Below are 20,497 nucleotides of genomic sequence, written 5' to 3'. Positions count from 1 at the left end.
CCATCTATAATTTTGCCAAAGGAATTAAACCTGAGACTGGATGAAGCTTCTGTATCCAGCTGTAATTTGCAGGAAATACAAAGGATACGGAAACATTCTGAAATGCATCATGGTTATATAGTAGGAAACCTACAGGTCAAATGCCCCAGATATTTCTACGTATAAATTTTAAGGAAAAGGAAGACATGGAAGGGAAACCTACAGATTAAAAAAGATTTAAGACCTATCTTGTGTTGGGGCACCTGGTGGCTCAGTCGGTTAAGCATCCGACTCTTGATTTCGTGTCAGGTCATGATCTTACTGTTCCTAGAATAGAGCCCACACATCCAGCTCCGCGCTGACGGTAGGTAGCCTGCTTGGGATTCTCTGTCCCTCTCTCTGTGACCCTCCCCCGCTTGGGCTCACACGCGTGTGCAGGTGCATGCACATACACGCTCTCTCTCAAAATGGATAAACTTTAAAAAAATAAACATATCTAGTGTTTTTATTTTATTTCTTTTGAGAGAGAGGGAGAACACAAGCAAGGGAGGGGCAGAGAGAGGGAGAGAGTCCCAAACAGGCTCTCTGCTGAAAGTGGAGCTCGAACTCCTAAACCTGTGAGATCATGACCTGAGCCAAAATCAAAAGTCCAATGCCCAAGGGACTAAGCCACCCAGGCACCCCTATCTCGTGTTTTTAAAGGGGCAGGACTAAAATGTAATGTTTTAGATGCAAACTTACAAGGAAATGAAAGCAAATTATTACTTTTTAAGTCAGGACAGTTATTACTTTTGAAGGGAAGGTGGGGCTGTGATTGAGATGGGACACATTTATAGAATGGGTGGCAAAACTGTTTTTCTTGATCTAGGTAATAGTTTGTAAGGGTGTTCATCTTATAATTAAGTTATACATTTGTTTTGACTGCTTTTCTGTGCTTCTTATATTTTACAATAAAAAGGCTAAAAAAGAAAAAGAGGAAAGGAAAAAAAAATCACAAAACAAGTGGCCTGCTGCAAAAGTAAAGGAATATTTTGCCACACATAAAGTTAGAGCAGTGACAAAAAACAAGCACAATAATAAACATAGAAACATTTAGTGAGATCCAGTACAAATGAGAAATTCTAAATCTTGATTTGACAACAAAAACAACACTGCAAAACAGACATTCTTTTTTTAAAAAACTTTTTAAAGTTTATTTATTTATTTTCAGAGAGAGAGAGAGAGTACAGAGGGGGAGAGGGAGAGGGAGAGAATCCCAAGTAGGCTCTACACTGTTGGTACAGAGCACAATGTCAGGCTCAAACTCACAAACCATGAGATCGTGACCTGAGCCAAAACCAAGAGCCAGATGCTTAATCGCCTGAGCCATCCAGGTGCCCCCAAAGCAGACATTCTTATCCTCATTTCATATTCAAATCTACTAAGCTACTGAGAGAATTCACACCTAGTCCAAATTGTTTTTTCTCCTATTATATTTAAATTACATTAATATAGAACTCATAACAATAAGAAAAATAAAACGAAAGAGTGTATAAGAAAAACAAGAAAGTATATGGATAAGAAAGTCACAAGACAATAAATCCAAATAATAAATAAAATTCACTAGCAATTAGGGAAATATATTTAAAACACTGACAAGTCATCCAAACCTAACAAATTACCAGAAGTAATAACCTGATAAAACCAAGAGTTGACAAAGACATAGAGAAACATCACTGATCAAAGTAAAAATTGGTACAATCACTGTAGAAAACAATTTGGCAATAATATCCAGCAAGAGAAATTCCTGTACATGGGCACAAGGAGATAAGTACAAGGATATTTACTGCAGCACTATAATAGGGAAAATGGAAATAACTTAAGGGTCCATTATTATAAGAATGGATAAACTGTCATTTACTCAAAGGAATGCTATATAGCCTTTAAAAATTAATGAAACTGATTTGGAGCGCCTAGGTGGCTCAGTCAGTTAAGTGTCTTACTTTTTTTTTTTTTTTTTTTTTTTTAACATTTATTCATTATTGAGAGACAGAGAGAGTCAGAGCACAAGCATGGGAGGGGCAGAGAGAGGGGGAGACACAGAATCTGAAGCAGGTTCCAGGCTCCGAGCTGTCAGCACAGAGCCTGACACGGGGCTTGAACCCACGAGCAGTGAGATCATGACCCAAGCTGAAGCTGGACGCCCAACCAACCGAGCCACCCATGCCCCAAGTGTCTTACTCTTTTTTTTTTTTTTTTAATTTTTTTTTTCAACGTTTATTTATTTTTGGGACAGAGAGAGACAGAGCATGAATGGGGGAGGGGCAGAGAGAGAGGGAGACACAGAATCGGAAACAGGCTCCAGGCTCCGAGCCATCAGCCCAGAGCCCGACGCGGGGCTCGAACTCACGGACCGCGAGATCGTGACCTGGCTGAAGTCGGACGCTTAACCGACTGCGCCACCCAGGCGCCCCCCAAGTGTCTTACTCTTGATTTCAGCTCAGGTCATGATCTCACAGTTCGTGAGATCGAGCCCCACATCAGTCTCCATGCTGACAGCACAGAGTCTGTTTGGGATTCTCTCTCTCCCTCTCTCTCTGCCCCTCCCCTACTTGTTCTCTCTCTCTCTCTCTCTCTCTCTCTCTCTCTCTCTCTCAAAATAAATAAATAAACTATAAAAAAAATTAATGAAACTGATTTAAATGTATTAACATAGATCAAGGTTGGCAAACTTCAGCTGGCAGGCCAAATCCTAACCATAGCCTGTTATGTCCAGTCAGAAAGCTAAAAGTAGTTTTTACATTTTGTAAATGGCTGGAACACAAATCAAAAGAACATTATTTCATGAAATATTCTCAATATGAAAAATATAAAAGTTACATGAAATTCCAATTTCAATGTCTATACATAAAGTTTTATTAGAACATAGCCACATTCACTCATTTACATATTATCATAGGTATGCTATCATGCTACAACAGAAATGAGTAGTTATGAAAAAGTATGACAAAGCCTAAAATATTTATTATCTGCCCCTTTACCGAAAAAGTCTCCTGATCCATGACATAGATAATTCTCAAAAAAATATTGACCAGGGTCTGGGTAGCTTAGTTGGTTACGCATCCAAATGTTGATTTAGGCTCAGGTCAAGAACTCACATTTCATGAGATCAAGCCCCATGTCAGGCTCTGTGCAGACAGTGTGGAGCCTGCTTGGGATTCTCTCTCTCCTTCTCTCTCTCTCTGCCTCTCCCCCACTCTCTCTCTCTCTCTCTCTCAAAAATAAACTAAAACAAAACAAAACAAAAACCAATGTTAAATTAAAAAAGTAAGGGCAAAAAGATTTATACAGTAATATATAATTTATATAAAAGTTAAAAACAAATACTGCTTCAACTTACTTATAAATATCTTTAGTAATGGATTGTTTTTCTTCCTTATTAATGCAGCATTTAAATACACACCACCTTTAACAGTGGTTTCTTTCAGGAATGATAGTGGGGAGGGAACGGATGCTAAAAGTAACTGTAACATTTTACTCCTTTAAATATAACATTTTACTCCTTTAAAATCTAAAGCAGGGTCCCTGGGTTGCTTAGTCACTTAAACTTCAGACTTCAGCTCAGGTCATAATCTCACAGTTCATGGGTTCCAGCCCGAATCGAGAGAGAGAGAGAGAGAGAGAGAGAGAGAGAGAGGGAGGGAGAAAGAATCCCAAGCAGGCTTCACACTGACAGCTCAGAGCCTGGAGCCTGCTTTGGATTCTGTGTCTCCCTCTCTCTCTCTCTGCCCCGCCCCTGCTCAGCGCAAATGCACTCTGCTCTCTCTCTTTCTCTCTCAAAATTAAACACATTAACAACATTTGAGTATCTACTATGTTCCATAAAGTATGTTAGGAATACAAACCTAAGCAAAATAAAACCCTGATACTTATTACTTTTTTACTCTATTTTGCCTAAAGCAGTGGTTCTGATCCTAAAAGTGTGGTCTCCAGACCAGCAGCATCACTTTCATTATCACCTGGGAACTTGTTGGAAATGCAGACTCCAGGCCCTACTCAATCAGAAATTCTGGGTGTCAGGCCCAGCCATCCTTGCTTTAACAAGGCTTCCAGGTAATTCCATTAGCCCTGAAGACTGAAAATAACTGGCCCAAAGAAGTTCACACCCATACCCCAAAAAAGTGAGGCTCTGGTTAGGCTCTGGGGCACCTGGGTGGCTCAGTCAGTTAAGTGTCCGACTTCTGCTCAGGTCATGATCTTGCAGTTTGTGAGTTCGAGCCCCGCGTCGGGCTCTGTGCTGACAGCTCAGAGCCTGGAGCCTGCTTCGGAGTCTGTGTCTCCCTCTCTCTCTGCTTATTCACCTGCTTGCTCACTTGTTCTTTCTCTCTCTCCTCTCTCTAAAAAATAAATAAAACATTAAAAATTTTTTAAAAATAAATAAATGGGTTAGGCTCACTTAAATGGATCAGTCTCAGGAATTAAGAAAAAGCATAGCTAGAACTGGATAGCCACATGCAAAAGAATAAAGTTAGACCCTTACCTCACACCATATACAAAAAATAGCTCAAAATAGATCACACCTAAACATAAGGTCTAAAACCATAAAACTCCTAGACGAAAACATAGGGGTAAATCTTCATGGGGATCTTGGCTATGGCAATAGTTTCTCAGATGTGACCAAAATCACAAGCAACAACAACAACAACAAAAAAGGTAAGTTATACTCCATCAAAATTAAACTTTTGTGCAAAGGTCACCAGCAAGAAAGTAAAAGACAGGGGCACCTGGCTGGCTCAGTCAGAGCCCTCACGACCATGAGATCATGACCTGAGCCAAAATCAACAGTTGGATGCCCAACCAACTGAGTCACCCAGGCAACCCAAAGATAAAATCTTAAAAAAAGAAAAAAAAAAGTGAAAGACAACCTACCAAATGGGAGAAAATACCTGTAAATCATATCTGATAAGATATCAGATTCTAGACGTCAGATATCAGATATCTAGATATCCTAGTATCCAGAATAAATATAGAACTCTTACATCTCAACAACCCAATTTAAAAATGGGCAAAGAACTTGAATAAACATTTCTATGACAAAGATATACAAATGGTCAACAAGCACATAAAAAGATGCTCAACATCATTAGCCTATAGGGAAATGCAAATCAAAAAGCACAATGAGGGGTGCCTGTCTAGCTCAATCAGAAGAGAATGATCTTGATCTTGGGGTCATGACTTTAAGTTCCATGTTGGATATAGAGATTACATACATACACACATACACACATACATACATACATACATACATACATACATACATAAGCAAGTACAATAAAGGGCACCTAGCTGGTTCAGTCAGGAGAGCATATGGTTCTTGATTCGGGGTTGTAAGTTCAAACCCACACTGGGTGTAAAGATTACTTAAAATAAAATCTTTAAGAAATAAAAATAATTTTAAAAACTTAAAAAAATTTTAAAAGTACAATCAGAGATCACTTACATCCACAAGATGGCTAAAAAAAATTTATAATCCAAAATAACAAATGTTGAAAGGTCATGTAAAACTGGAACCTTTGCACATTGCTGGTAGCAATGTTAATATGGGACAGCTAGGGGTGCTTAGATAGGTCAATCGGTTGAGCATCTATCTCTTGATTTCAGCTCAGGGCAAGATCCCAGGGTTGTGGGATCGAGCCCCACATCAGGCTCCACACTGAATATGGAGCCTGCTTAAGATTCTCTTCCCCCCTCCCCCTCCCTCTGCCACTCTCCCTCACTTGCGCGCTCACTGGCTCTCTCTAAAATAAAACTTAAGGGCTTCTTAAGGGGAGGGGAAGGGAAAAAAAAAGAAAAAAAGAGAGGTTAGAGTGGGAGAGAGCCAAAGCATAAGAGACTGTTAAAAACTGAGAACAAACTGAGGGTTGATGGGGGGTGGGAGGGTGGGTGATGGGTATTGAGGAGGGCACCTTTTGGGATGAGCACTGGGTGTTGTATGGAAACCAATTTGACAATAAATTTCATATATTAAAAAAAATAAATAAAATAAAATAAAACTTAAATAAATTTAAAACAAATACACAAAAATAAAAATAAAATGGTACAGCCACTGTGAACAGTTTGTCAGTTCCTCTTAAACTTAAACATAAAACTGCCATATGATCCAGCAATTCCACTCCTATCCATACAACAAAAAACTAGAAAAAGCAGGTATTCAAACAAAAACTTATACATGAATGTTCATAGTAGTTTCATAGCAGTCATCTCTATCATCAAAAGGTAGAAACAACCCATCAACTGATGACAAACAAAATCCATATAATCCATATAAATATTACGTAGTCATAAAAAAATAAGGTACTGATAATGCTACTATATGGATAAATCTCAAAAATATGCTAAGTGAAAGAAGGCAGACATAAAAAGCCATATATTGTATGAATCCATTTATATGAAGTGTCCAGAGTCCATAGCAACAGAAAACAGATTAGTGGTCCCAAAGACAGGAGGAAGGAAGAAATGGAGACTAACTCAATAGGTAGTTTTCCTTCTGGGGTGATGAAAATGTTCTGGAACTAGTGGTAATGGTTACAAAGCATTTGAATGTACTAAATGTCAGTGATTTTATGTTTAGTGTATGTTACTGTGATTTAAGAAGCCAAAGTACATGTGGAGATGGACTGTCTAGGGCCATGTTTTCTTCCTACTGAAGAAACCTACTGAAATGAGAGCTGAGACCCAGTCACCTTTCTCTCTGGCATACCTTTGCCTTCCTTCTTGGTTTTTTCCTCTTCCACATGGCTGGGCTGACAAAGTGAGAAAAGCCTGAGCACAGCTTTCACTAGCCACCAAGAGTGAAGGAGTATGAGGGTTGCCAGTGACTAGTTCTGCCAGAGGCAGAAGAAAACAAGCTTTTCCAGATCTCCTAGATGTTCCTGAAAAAAGGCCTTTACTTGCATTCAAAATGGTTATTACCCAAAACTCTGTGGGCCTATAAGAAATGAAAGGAGACTACACTGCTAGGCTGTCTATACCCAAAATAAGAAGATTTCTACATAGTTCTCGTTGAGGAATTATTGAGGTTTGAAGCCTGGAGCAGGAAGTAACTAGATGTTGACTAAACATGATTCACCTTCCTCCTGGGCACAACTAGATTTTTCCCAGCCCTCTAGCAGTTAGGCATGGCCCTGTGATTGAATTCCCGCAATGGAATATGGGTGGAAGTAATTAAGCCATTTCCAGACCAGGCCCATCAAAACCTCCCACAAGATTCCCCTACCTGCTCCAGGTGACCTTGGAAGCCATGTGCATAAAACGGTAGAGCCTCCATTAGTCTGCATTCTTTTGAATGTATCTGTTACAGTAACTAATATTCCTTAATATAAAAGACTACCAGCATAAGAGCTACTAGTAGCTCTCACTGGTCAAAGGCAGGACTCAGATGTTCCTGGGTCACTTGAGCAAAACCATCACCCCTTTGAAATAGCTTAAGTGGGGTGCCTTGGTAGCTCCGTCAGTTGAATGTCCGACTCCTGATTTCAGCTCAGGTCCTAATATCCCAGTTCATGAGTCTGAGCCCCACATCAACTCTGCGCTGACAGCACAGAGCCTGCTTAGATTTCTCTCTATCCTCCTCTCTGTCCCTCCCCTGCTTGCTGTCTCTCAAAATAAATAAACTTTACAAAAAAAAAAAAAAAAGTGATGAAATAGCTTAAAGACTTTTTAAAAATTAATACCAACTATTTCTACTCTCGGCTTTTTAAAACATTCCTGAAAGCCTCACACAGTTGTGCAAATTAGAAGGTCTGACAATATTATATTACCTCTGTTTTACTGAAATATAGGCAGAGAAACTATGTGGCTTGTTAATCTCCCACATATTAGGTTAAAGAATTTGTGCATCTGCTACTCAGGTTCACCCTTGGGAAATATTGTTACATTAGAGTTGGCACAACTAAAATGGTATCACAGAATTTTTAAATGTGGTTTCCTTGGCCTGAATTTGTCCTTAATTACATTCTAAAACCTAGGGAGACTACACTATCTCCTTAGCTAGTTACTTAAAGAAATTCATAAAAGGTTCCCTAAAAGCAAAAATGCACAAATTAAAGCCTCCTTTTCAAGTTGAACAAAGTAAAAGAACAGTTCAATAATACCAACAAATCAAAGGTCAAGATACATCTTTTTCTATTATATTTCTTTCTCAAGCCAGACAAGAACACTGAAAAATATGAATTCTATATTCACACATTCTGTGCATGTACCTTAAAAATATAATGATAGCTTTTTGGTATCATGCTTTTAGTAAGTGTTTTATGTGGATTAATTTATTAAATCCTCGGGGTGCCTGGGTGTCCCAGTTGGTCAAGCATCGAATCTTGATTTTGGCTGAGGTCATGATATCATGGGTCAGGAGATGGAGCCTGTAGCAGGCTCTGCACTAACAGCACAGAGCCTGCTTGGGATTTTCTCTCTCTCTCTCTCTGCCACCCCCCCCCAAAAAAAAATAAATAGGTAAACTTTAAAAAAGGGGAGGGGCCCCTGGGTGGCTCAGTCGGTTGAGCATCTGACTCTGGCTCAGGTGGTGATCTCCCAGCTCATGAGTTGGATTCCCACATCGGGATGTGTGCTGACAGATCAGAGCCTGGAGCCTGCTTCAGGTTCTGTGTCTCCATCTCTCTCTGTCCCTCCCCTGCTCATGCTCACTTGCTCTCTCTCTCTCAAAAGTAAATAAACATTAAAAAAAAAAAAAAAAGCTTTCCCTCTAAAAACAAATTTTTTTAAGCCTCACAATAACCCTATGAAATAGGTATTGATATCATCTCTGTTACATATATGGGATAATTAAAGCTTAGAGAACTTAAGTAACTTGCCTCAGGTCACAAAGTTGGAATTTGAAGTCAGAAAATGACTCAATCTTAATCATTACAAAATCACCTAGAAGTATTTATTGAGTACCTTAGATACACAATTTTATTTTATTTTATTTTTTATTTTATTATATGAAATTTACTGTCAAATTAGTTTCTATACAACACCCAGTGCTCATCCCAAAAGATGCCCTCTTCAATGCCCATCACCTACCCTCCCCACCCTCCCACCCCCCATCAACCCTCAGTTCTCAGTTTTTAAGAGTCTCTTATGCTTTGGCTCTCTCTCCCACTCTAACCTTTTTTTTTTCTTTGTTTTCCCTTTCCCTTCCCCTCCCCCATGGGTTTCTGTTAAGTTTCTCAGGATCCACATAAGAGTGAACACACATGGTATCTGTCTTTCTCTGCATGGCTTATTTCACTTACCATCACACTCTCCAGTTCCATCCACATTGCTACAAAAGGCCATATTTCATTCTTTCTCATTGCCACGTAGTACTCCTTTGTGTATATAAACCACAATTTCTTTATCCATTCATCAGTTGATGGACATTTAGGCTCTTTCCACAATTTGGCTATTGTTGAGAGTGCTGCTGTAAACATTGGGGTACAAGTGCCCCTATGCATCAGTACTCCTGTATCCCTTGGGTAAATTCCTAGCAGTGCTACTGCTGGGTCATAGGGTAGGTCTATTTTTCATTTTTTGAGGAACCTCCACACTGTTTTCCAGAGTGGCTGTACCAGTTTGCATTCCCACCAACAGTGCAAGAGGGTTCCCGTTTCTCCACATCCTCGCCAGCATCTATAGTCTCCTGATTTGTTCATTTTGGCCACTCTGACTGGTGTGAGGTGATATCTGAGTGTGGTTTTGATTTGTATTTCCCTGATGAGGAGCAATGTTGAGCATCTGTTCATGTGCCTGTTGGCCATCTGGATGTCTTCTTTAGAGAAGTGTCTATTCATGTTTTCTGCCCATTTCTTCACTGGGTTATTTGTTTTTCGGGTGTGGAGTTTGGTGAGCTCTTTATAGATTTTGGATACTAGCCCTTTGTCCGATATGTCATTTGCAAATATCTTTTCCCATTCCGTTGGTTGCCTTTTAGTTTTGTTGGTGTTTCCTTTGCTGTGCAGAAGCTTTTTATCTTCATGAGGTCCCAATAGTTCATTTTTGCTTTTAATTCCCTTGCCTTTGGGGATGTGTCAGTAAGAAACTGCTGCGGCTGAGGTCAGAGAGGTCTTTTCCTGCTTTCTCCTCTAGGGTTTTGATGGTTTCCTGTCTCACATTCAGGTCCTTTATCCATTTTGAGTTCATTTTTGTGAATGGTGTGAGAAAGTGGTCTAGTTTCAATCTTCTGCATGTTGCTGCCCAGTTCTCCCAGCACCATTTGTTAAAGAGACTGTCTTTTTTCCATTGTATGTTCTTTCCTGCTTTGTCAAAGATGAGTTGGCCATACGTTTGTGGATCTAGTTCTGGGGTTTCTATTCTATTCCATTGGTCTATGTGTCTGTTTTTGTGCCAATACCATGCTGTCTTGATGATTACAGCTTTGTAGTAGAGGCTAAAGTCTGGGATTGTGATGCCTCCTGCCTGGTCTTCTTCTTCAAAATTACTTTGGCTATTCGGGGCCTTTTGTGGTTCCATATGAATTTTAGGATTGCTTGTTCTAGCTTCGAGAAGAATGCTGGTGCAATTTTGATTGGGATTGCATTGAATGTGTAGATAGCTTTGGGGAGTATTGACATTTTAACAACATTTATTCTTCCAACCCATGAGCACGGAATGTTTTTCCATTTCTTTATATCTTCTTCAATTTCCTTCATAAGCTTTCTATAGTTTTCAGCATACAGATCTTGTACATCTTTGGCTAGATTTATTCCTAGGTATTTTATGCTTCTTGGTGCAATTGTGAATGGGATCAGTTTCTTTATTTGTCTTTCTGTTGCTTCATTATTAGTGTTCTATACACAATTTTAGAAGCTGGAAATATAGCAGTGAGAAAAACAGACCCAAATTCCTGCCCTTATGAACCATATATTCTAATGTGGAAGGATGACAATAAACAGCAAACACGTTAACAGTACCAGGTGGAAAAAAAAGAAGATATGCATAAAAAGAAGGAAAAGGAATGACTACGTGTTACTTTATTTTTATTTTAAAAAAAATTTTTAAATGTGTATTTATTTTGAAAGAAAGAGAGAGAGGGAAGGAGGGGCAGAGAGAAAGGGAAAGAGAAAATCTCAAGCAGACTTTGCAATGTCAGCACAGAGCCCAAGGTGGGGCTCGATCTCACAAACAGAGATCATGACCTGAGCTGAAATCAAGAGTCGGATGCTTGGGGCGCCTGGGTGGCGCAGTCGGTTAAGCGTCCGACTTCAGTCAGGTCACGATCTCGCGGTCCGTGAGTTCGAGCCCCGCGTCAGGCTCTGGGCTGATGGCTCGGACCCTGGAGCCTGTTTCCGATTCTGTGTCTCCCTCTCTCTCTGCCCCTCCCCCGTTCATGCTCTGTCTCTCTCTGTCCCAAAAATAAATAAACGTTAAAAAAAAAAATTTAAAAAAAAAAAAAAAGAGTCGGATGCTTAACCAACTAAGCCACCCAGGTGCCCAACTTTTTTTTTTTTTTAATATTTATTTTGAGAGAGAAAACAAGGGAAAAGGGCAGAGAGAGAGAATCCCAAGTAGGCTCCATGCTGCCAGCATAGAACCCAACACACAGCTTGATCCCATGAACTGTGAGATCATGACCTGAGCCGAAATCAAGAGTCAGACACTTAACCAACTGAGCCACCCAGCTGCCCCTCTCCCCTTCATTCTTTATCCCCCTTCCTTGCTTTATTTTTTCATAGTACTTATCACCATATAACATAGTACATATTTTATTTTATTACCTGATGTTCCCTCTACTATAATTTCTTGGCCTTTTGGCTAAGATCAAACATGACATTCCCTCTACTAGAATAGACACTTCATAAAAGCAGGGTTTGTGGCCTGCCTTTTCCACTGCTGTAATCCCAAGAGTACTGAAAACAAACAAAAAACTGTTGAATCAAAGAATAAATGAAAAAAGGAGCAGTGTAGGATTAATAAAGTTTTTTTAAGATGGAAAATAATATAAATATTATAGCCATACTGATGAGAACAAAACATACAGAGCATACAACAGAAAAGAAAAACTAATGATTCAGGAGTATGAAGGAATGATTTCAAGAAGAAAACTCTTAATTGATGTAGGGGTTGTCCTTGGTAAGAGTAGGAAGAGATTATCCATAGCAATAGGAGAGAGGGCATGGAATATGGGTACAGATACAGGTAGGTTGGGTAATTTATAATGGGAGCTTGTGGAAGTTCTCTTCGGATTTTTTTCCCTTCAGTTAAACAGGAAACAAGGATATCAACTAAGAGTAAAGAGGACAAAGAGAGTTTTGGAGATTTGAGGAGAAAAATTAAACTATCATTTAAGAGTGAATGGACTAGGGAAATGTCATGGGACTGAGTGGCAGTGCTGACAGACTCTTTGAGGTTCCCGATCACAAACTGGGATGTCACCATGGTCATGTTTTTCTCCAGCCACATTCAGCTGCTTAGACACAGGTGCAGAATAGCCAGAGTTGGTGTAATGATGGCTGGAATTTAGTCAAGCACATATGCCAGAAAGGGGAAATGGCAAAGAAACTGGAGGTACATGCACAGCAGTGATTATGATAGCCCATGAAATGTTAAGTTGAATAGGAGGGAAGTCGAAGCATGAGGTGACTGACAATGAAAAGATGGTTTAAAAAAAAAAAACATCAACTAGAGGTTCCAAAGACCTTGAACCATTTTTGAAGAGGACATTCTAAAAGAAGTGTGAAATAGAAAAATGGAGGATGATGTGAAGGTCAGAGTGTGGTAAGCTCAAAACTAAGATTTTAGGGGCACCTGGGTGGCTCAGTCAGTTAAGCATCCATCTCTTAGTTTCGGCTCAGGTCATGATCTCACAGTTCATGAGTTCAAGCCCCACATCAGGTTGTGTGCTGACAGCGCAGAGCCTGCTTGGGATTCTCTCTCCCTCTGTACCTCCCCCACTGATTTGCTTGCTCACTCTCTCTCAAAATAAATATTTTTTTAATCTTACATTTAAAAAAAACAAAGATTTTAGAGGTGGAACAATTATTGGTAAGGATGAAATATACCTAATGAAAATGGAAGTAGAAGGTTCAGGTTGATGTCAATTTCTCCCCTCAATCATTTACTATATATCCATTGTGTTCATGGCTGTGGTAAAGGGAAGAGGAAAGAATCTTTGGGAGTTAATAATGAGGCTAAAAGCTAAAACAAAAGGTTGCCAACTATGTCTCACTAACTGCATTTTGTGGAAGTCCTTACTCCTAATAACATCTAGCCTCTACTCTCCCTTGAGGGCTTTTTCTTCTTCACCCAGGGCTAGGCCTTGATCCAACAACCCCAGTTTTCAACTTATTTGGAACCTCAAGTAGGTATATTAATGATGAAAAACAATCATCACCTGCTAATGAAAAGTAATAATTACGAAGGTACCATAGGGATTTAATCAAGAAAATACAAAGCTAGGTAACAAATTTAGCAGAGAATCACACAGCAGCTAAGACCAGCAATGAAGAAGGTAACAATCATTGCAAGATTCAGCTGCCTTTGATACTCATGACTATAGGTCACCATCAGTAACTGGGGTGGTAAAGCCCTTAGGCTGATCGTTAGGCTAAGAGGCATCCAGTAGAACAGAGACAGAAAAATCAGGAACATTGTCCAACCCACTTCAACCATCCCAGGCTCTCTACTCCCACTACCTTTGATGAAATCAAATCTTCCAAAGCCACCACGTTTTCAGGAGCTGGCCTTTACCCATTATACTTGTGGATAAGAGGCAAGGGAAGGCTAAAAACTTTCTATACTGAAAACTCAAAAGAATTCTCAAATGTCTATGTCTCAATCACCATGTCCAACATTCTATCCCCCACACCGTTGCCAAAGTAATCCAGCTAAAACACAAGTAAGACCATCTTGCTTCCCTATTTATTACACGTTTACATAGTACTAAAGAGCTTCTATAACCCAGGCTCCTTCAGTCTCTTAACTAACCGTCTATGCCTTTAACTTTATGCTCCAGCAATACCAAGTTGATTTTAGTTCCCTACATACAATATGCAGCTTCCCCTCTTTCTTTCCTATGCTTTTGCCAATGTACTAACATTATACTGCAGAGGAAAGAGATGTTGCTGATTTCCATGAAAATAATTTTGCAAATTTCTCAATGGTGCTGAGGGAATATCTTCCTCCATCCTCAAAAATGTCTCATTTCTTTTAATTGGCTATTTCTATCATGCTATTATTATTCGAATCCCCCCAAATTCAAAATATTTGAAGAATTTTCTATTCATCAATAAATACTTACCAACTAATGTGAGCAAAGCCCTGTCTATGCATTATAGTAGAAAAATTATATCGTTCTTACATTTAACCATTTACAACTTAAAAGCAGAAATGAAATAATACAAAATGAATACAGAAGGATAAAAGTGCTAAAACACTAATTCATTCACCCACTCATTCAGCAAATCTTTATTCAGAACCTACCATATACCATGTAGTGGACAAAACAATGTTATAGAAACAAAATGAGATAAGAATTAGTATTTATTGGGGCGCCTGGGTGGCTCTATCGGTTAGACCTTTGACTTCGACTCAGGTCATGATCTCACGGTTCATGGGTTCGAGTCCTGTGTCAGGCTCTCTGCTGACACCGCAAAGCCTGCTTGGGATTCATTCTCTCTCTCTCTCTCTCTCTCTCTCTCTCTGCCCCTCCCCAGCTTGTGCTCTCTCTCTCTCTCTCTCTCTCTCAAAAATAAACATTAAAAATAATTTTTTTAAGAATTAGCATTTATTAAGTCCCTATCTAATGTGCTTTCTAATCATTTTTTCATTTTCATTTAATATCATAGAACCAAAGCTTTCACTTTCTGGATCACAGATTTTTGAGAACTAAAATTTCAGGAGATTTAAAGATTTATTAAGCCTACTCAAGGATCCTCTTAGGAGGATCTCACATAGAAAAATAACTTCAAAGAACAGTTTCTGTAGCATTTGAGCTAGGCCTGGAACCTTGAGCAGAATTTCAATGGGCAGAGGCAGAGAAGAGTTTTTCAGATGGATGATTAAAATAAGTATACGAAAGTGCCCAACAGTAAACAAATATTTACTGACCGCCAACTACTACAACCAGTTAAAACACTAAGGTGATACAATGAATAAGACAGTCTCTGAGGAGTATTTTCTCTGATGAGAGACTGACAACCAATTAGCATGCTCATTGAGCAAATATCTGTTTCAAGCACCACCACATGTTTCTTTCTTTTTTTTTTTTTTTTTAAGATTTATTGTTTTTAAGTAATCTCTACACCCAATGTGGGGCTCAAACTAACAACCCCTAAATCAAGAGTCACATACTCCACCCTCTGAGCCAGCCAGCCAGACACCACCACATATCTATGTTTCTAATAAATATTCAGACAAATAACTATGTTTCAAATACCACAGTAGGCCTTAGGTGCACAACAGTAAATGAAACAACGTGGGCCTCAAAGAATTTATAAAGCAAAGTCTTGGGGAAACAAGAGAAGCGGCACCTAACTCCAATTCTTCGAATAAAAAGTGGTATCAAGTAGACCTCGAATGCCAAGATCTCCAGACTTTATTCTATGGGTAATAAGCTAATGAAGGTTTCCGAAGATACAGAAATGGAATGATCATTTAACAAATATTTATCTACTACCGAAACTCAGGTAAGCAATGAGTTATAATCTTTTGGGGTTTTTTTTTTACCAGAATGCATTATAAATTAGAGGTTAAAAGACTAAAAGCAGAGTAAATGCAATTAAGGTATTACAACAACCAAGACAGAAGTTTATAAATGCTTAATTAAGGTGATGACAGTGAGAATAAAGATTTGAAAGGCATCATGAAGGCAGAATCAGCAAAATCTGGGTTAGGGGGTCAAGGGAGAGGGGAAGTCAAACACCAAGGATACAACTTCAAGCTGTATGACAAGGAAAAGGAATGACAGGGAAAAGCACACTTCAAAGGAGAAATAATGAATTCTATTTTAAGGATATAGCAAGCCACTGATCTTCTAGAGATCCAAGTCATGCATCCTCTTCAGAACTTACTCCAAAACACCAGCTAGTATGTAGTATAACAAGCATTGCTCCATGTCATGAGGAAAGGAGAACAAAGTCACCTGTGAGAGTCAATGCTTGTTGATCAGCTAAGCTTACTCCCTGAATGGACATAATTCATTCAGCTTCATAATACACACAACTGAAATTTTTATCTTTTCAAAATCAAATTATTACAAGTTATGGACTTTCAAGGACACTATCAAATTATAAAAATTACAACGTTAAGATCACAAATGCTGAGTATACTATAGTGGAAACATCAGAGAAAGAAATGGGAATGTAGAGCTAAGGGAAAAGGTCAAGCTTGGGAACTCAGATCACTCTACAAGGAGGTTCTGTGACACAAGGCCATGAATAAAAGAAGATCAGAGACCCTTGTTTCACATCCTAAATACTTGCCATGAATAGGGTAGGCCTGCAAAAACACAAGAGTACAATAAAGGAGAGAGCTAAGAACAGAGGACATATCCTCAAGAAACATTTATGAGAAAAGAAAACAAAAAAAGACACACAGGAAGCAGTCAGAGAAAAAGGAGTGCAGTGGTCGTTATGACAAGAGATGAAAATACCAAGAAGGAACACCTGAGCAACAGTGATAAATAGTTCACAGAAGTCAGAGAGAATGAAGACTGGGCTGAAGACTATCAAATTTAGTCATTTAAAGTTCCCCGGGACTGCTACATATCTCTCTGCATAATTCTTTCACAATGAAAACTTTACACAAGTGCCATGCATTATTTTGTTATTTGAAAAAGAAGTTTTAGTATCATTGTGGACATTCGTACAATGGAAAACTACACAGCAATGAAAAAGAACCATTTCTACAAGGAACAACATGAATGAATCTCACAGCCATGATTTAATGAAAGAAATCTAGTCAGAAGAGTACAAACCGGGAGATTCCATGTATACGAAGCTCAAGAAGGGGCAAAACTAATCCATGGCGATGAAGGTTGGGAAAGTAGTTACCTTTGGGGAAGCATAATAACTGGGAGAAAACACCAAGGGGCATACTAGGGTATTGGACATGTTCTACATCTTGATTTGAACAGTAGTTACATGGATGTATTCAATCTGTAAAAATTCATGGGCTGAATGAACCTTCAATTTATGCACTATATTTAAGTCACATTCAATAAAAAAGTAAATATCATACAAAGCAAAAAACATATAAAGTTATTAGTGACCATGAAGACATCAGTTTTGGAACAGTATAAGTGTAGAAACCAAACTATAAGGGGTATCTGGCTGGCTCAATCGGAAGAGCATGTAACTCTTGACCTCATGGTCCTGGGCTGAGTCTCATGTTGGGTGTAAAGATTACTTATATAAACAAACTTTTAAAAAAAGCAAGAAGGCTGCTGGTAAAGCAAAGCAAAGAAAACAAATTAGCTTAGGTGGGTTACACAATTCAGGGAAACTGTTGTTTCATTTTTTAGTTGAGGTATAAGACAAAGAGAAAATAATATACATAACAAAGGCCTCCACTGAATGAGAGAGGATAAAATCAAGGACAGAAGTACAGGGATAAGCCTTGAAGAGGAGGATGAATACTTCTTTCTCTAGAATTGAAGCAAAAGATGAGTGAACACAGAAATTGTGAGCTAGAGGGGCAACTGGCTTGCTCAGCTGGTAGAGTATGTGACTCCCAATCTTGGGGTCATGAGTTAAACTCCAACGTTGGGCAGAGAGCTTGCTTTCTTACTAAATAAATAAACAAACAAACAAATAAAATTGTGAGATAGAGAAGAAGGAAAAATCAAATAACCCTGAACTCTTGTGAACCATGCAATAAGGCCAATTGAACCGAGTAAACTGAATCAGGAAAGGATCAGAGCTTTAAGTACATTTTAAAAGTTTCAAGTAGGTACTGGAGAGAATATAAAAAACAATATAAAAAACTGGGGAAATTACATCCAGGGACAATGTTCAGTGGCCTGAAAGCAAGGGCAGAGATAGCGGATGGTGCAGTCTACTCAGAGCTGGGTGCAGAATAAAAGATGAACAAAACGTAGAAAAAAATCCAAGTGCTAGCGTGTGCATCAATGAAACTATGTAATGAAGAATGATATCTAAGTAAAATACTTATTGAACTGATGGAAAAGAGGCAGGAGACCTAATAAAAGTCTTGAATGAGTCAAGGATGAATTTACTAGGGTCTCAAGTAGAGCTGTGCAAAGAGAAAGCTGTCACTAGAGTTCACTACTACAGAATATTTTTCTGCAAGTCGCACAAGGTCAAGGACCACATATTCTCCTTTCACTGCACCTCCTACAGCTACTAGTGGCAACTTCTCCTGCCTCATAAAACTGACCTTTATCCCCTATTTCTATGCTTGATTAATAAATTATATAAACACATCCTATCCATTCAGAAACTCCATGAATAGTTTTACACTGCTTTCTGTTTTCCCATTAAGGTGTTTTCAGTGGTAAACTCCTAGAAGGGAGAGCCTATCTCTCTATAAATTCTGTTCACAGCGCTGGGTTTGGAATTGCACATATGCAGGTGTTTTAAAAAGTGCTTTCTTGTGAAATAGATCGTTACCGAAGGGAATCTTGAATATTTGAACACACTCCACAACACTATATAATGATGGCCAAATAAAAGAATGCTTAGGAATGGCATCTGTTTTTATAACTGTCAGGACAACCTCTAGGAAATAGGATAACATTTACTCTATCATACTGATTTTCCCTACTTTGCACTATTTACCCTTCTGGCTAACTCCTCAGTATCCTTTAGTAAGCCTATTCTTTGCAGTTCATCTACTCCCAGGCCACATTCCAGCGTCCCTTCTTCGCATCCAGAATCCCGGACTACAAACGCTCATAGGACCATTTTTCCAAACCCCTGTTCCCCCATTTCCCTCCCATTCAACCCCAGGCCATGACTTCCATTTTTCCACTCCCCAGTTTTCTGCCGCTCCAGACCTACCTTTAATCCGGCAGAACTACACAGTCCCCACCCCTCAAATGCCCTAGCCCAAGTCTTCCCGCCTGAGATCCCCCTCCCCCACCGCTCCCATTCAGGCTCCCGCTCCCCATCCTTTCCCTCCCGGACGCCGGCCCGCCTTACCTGCTCCTTCACCTCGGGGCCCGAGGGCCCGGTCCGCTCCTCCAGTAGCTGCCTCCCAGGAGGCGCTCGCCGGCGCGACGGCAAGGGCTGGGGTTGGGGCAGCTCCGCCGCCCGCTGAGCCCCATCCTCCCTGCAGGCGGCCGGTGGTGGCGGCTGCGGTCGGTCGCGGCAGCGGCTCCGCTTCATATCTGTGGCTGGGCCCCTCGGGCGTCAGCGCCACGACTGTCCCAGCCCCGAACGGCCCCGGGCCGCAGCGCTGCCGCGCCAACCACCGCCCGCGGCCACCATGGCCGGGCAGGCGCCCGAAGCCACCGACCCAGCTCGCAGCTCTTCCGCGCTTTCTGGGGCTTCAAGCGCAGCAACCTCCTCGGGGCTCCTTAGGGAGGCGGCAGCATCGCCGCCGCCCGTCTTCTCCCACCCGGCACACGCTTGGCCGGCCACCCGCCGCCGCAGCCGCCGCCACCACCGCCGCCGGCTCCCCAGCCAGCAGCCAGCCGGCGCGCCCGCCTCTGGCCCGGCCCCGCCCCTGTCCTCCCCACCTCGCGCGCGCGCGCGCGCACGGGGAACCCGCCCGCCACCTCCGGCCGCGCGCGGCCTCCGGCGCACGCGCCAGCGAACGGTCGCGAGAGACGCGCCCGTGGCCTCCCTGCTTGGTGGGTAAAGCGGAAGGGGGCGGGCCCTTGGCGCGTCTGCTGCGGCTGGGGACGCTCATTGATCTTTTCATTCATCCATTCATGAAATTGTGTGCCCCGCCAAGTGCTAGGGATCTAAAAGTGAGAACCGATTAGTGTCTTCAAGGATCTAGGGGGAGTGGGAACAGGAACAAGGAGACAAAATATGCAATTAAGTAATAGAATACTAACGTATGCCTTTTTATTGACCACCCACCAACTGTCTTCACTTGGCGCTTTGGATGCAGGTTTGCTCATTCTCGTGTTACAAATAAGGACGAGGTGAAGTGACATACACCAGGTCACTCAGCAAATCAGTGACCAAACTAGACAGGATTCAGATTCTTGCTTTTTGTCCCTTTCTACTGTTTCCTGCTGCTTCCAGAAAGTAAGACAAGGTATGGAAAGTCCTATAAAAGAAGAAGAAGTAATGGATTCCTTCTGGGAGGAAGAGGAGGACAAAAAGGCTTCTGGAACAATCCTCATGATTCCCCACTGACAATGAAGTCATATTATAGCCCAGTCTAGCCTGGCCACAGCCAGTCCAGCTGTGGCTTGGGCAGCCCTGCCTGCACTTCCAATGACTCATCTTCTCAGCAACGTGGCTTAAGTTCAGCCCTGTCTGGCCTCCTCCTTCTGGCTTTAGCTGGTCTGCCACAATGTTGCATTTTTCCTGTTTTGTCTTGAACACAGTTCTTTCTCATAAGGCTTTCCTAAAGGCTTCACCCATTT

At 40.7% G+C, this 20,497-nt stretch overlaps 1 protein-coding gene across 9 annotated transcripts in view; it reads right to left on the bottom strand.

Annotated features, from left to right (window-relative positions):
• Positions 1–19,555, bottom strand: part of MAST2 (microtubule associated serine/threonine kinase 2) — a 225,701-nt gene extending 206,146 nt beyond the window's left edge. For 8 of the 9 annotated variants that reach the window (XM_043574854.1, XM_043574845.1, XM_043574843.1 and 5 more), the window contains exon 1: positions 19,095–19,296. In XM_043574854.1, coding sequence (XP_043430789.1) covers positions 19,095–19,280 — 186 coding nt within the window. In that variant the 5' untranslated portion in view covers positions 19,281–19,296. Of the gene's footprint in view, positions 1–19,094 lie in introns of all 9 variants that reach the window. The other variant, XM_043574848.1, reaches the window with a different exon arrangement.
• Positions 19,556–20,497: the final 942 nt, after the last annotated feature.

This window comes from Prionailurus bengalensis, chromosome C1 (genome assembly GCF_016509475.1).
Source record: "Prionailurus bengalensis isolate Pbe53 chromosome C1, Fcat_Pben_1.1_paternal_pri, whole genome shotgun sequence".
Lineage (NCBI taxonomy): Eukaryota > Metazoa > Chordata > Mammalia > Carnivora > Felidae > Prionailurus > Prionailurus bengalensis.
The sequence above is the reverse complement of the archived record's forward strand: the minus strand, read 5'-3'. Positions and strand labels throughout refer to the sequence as shown.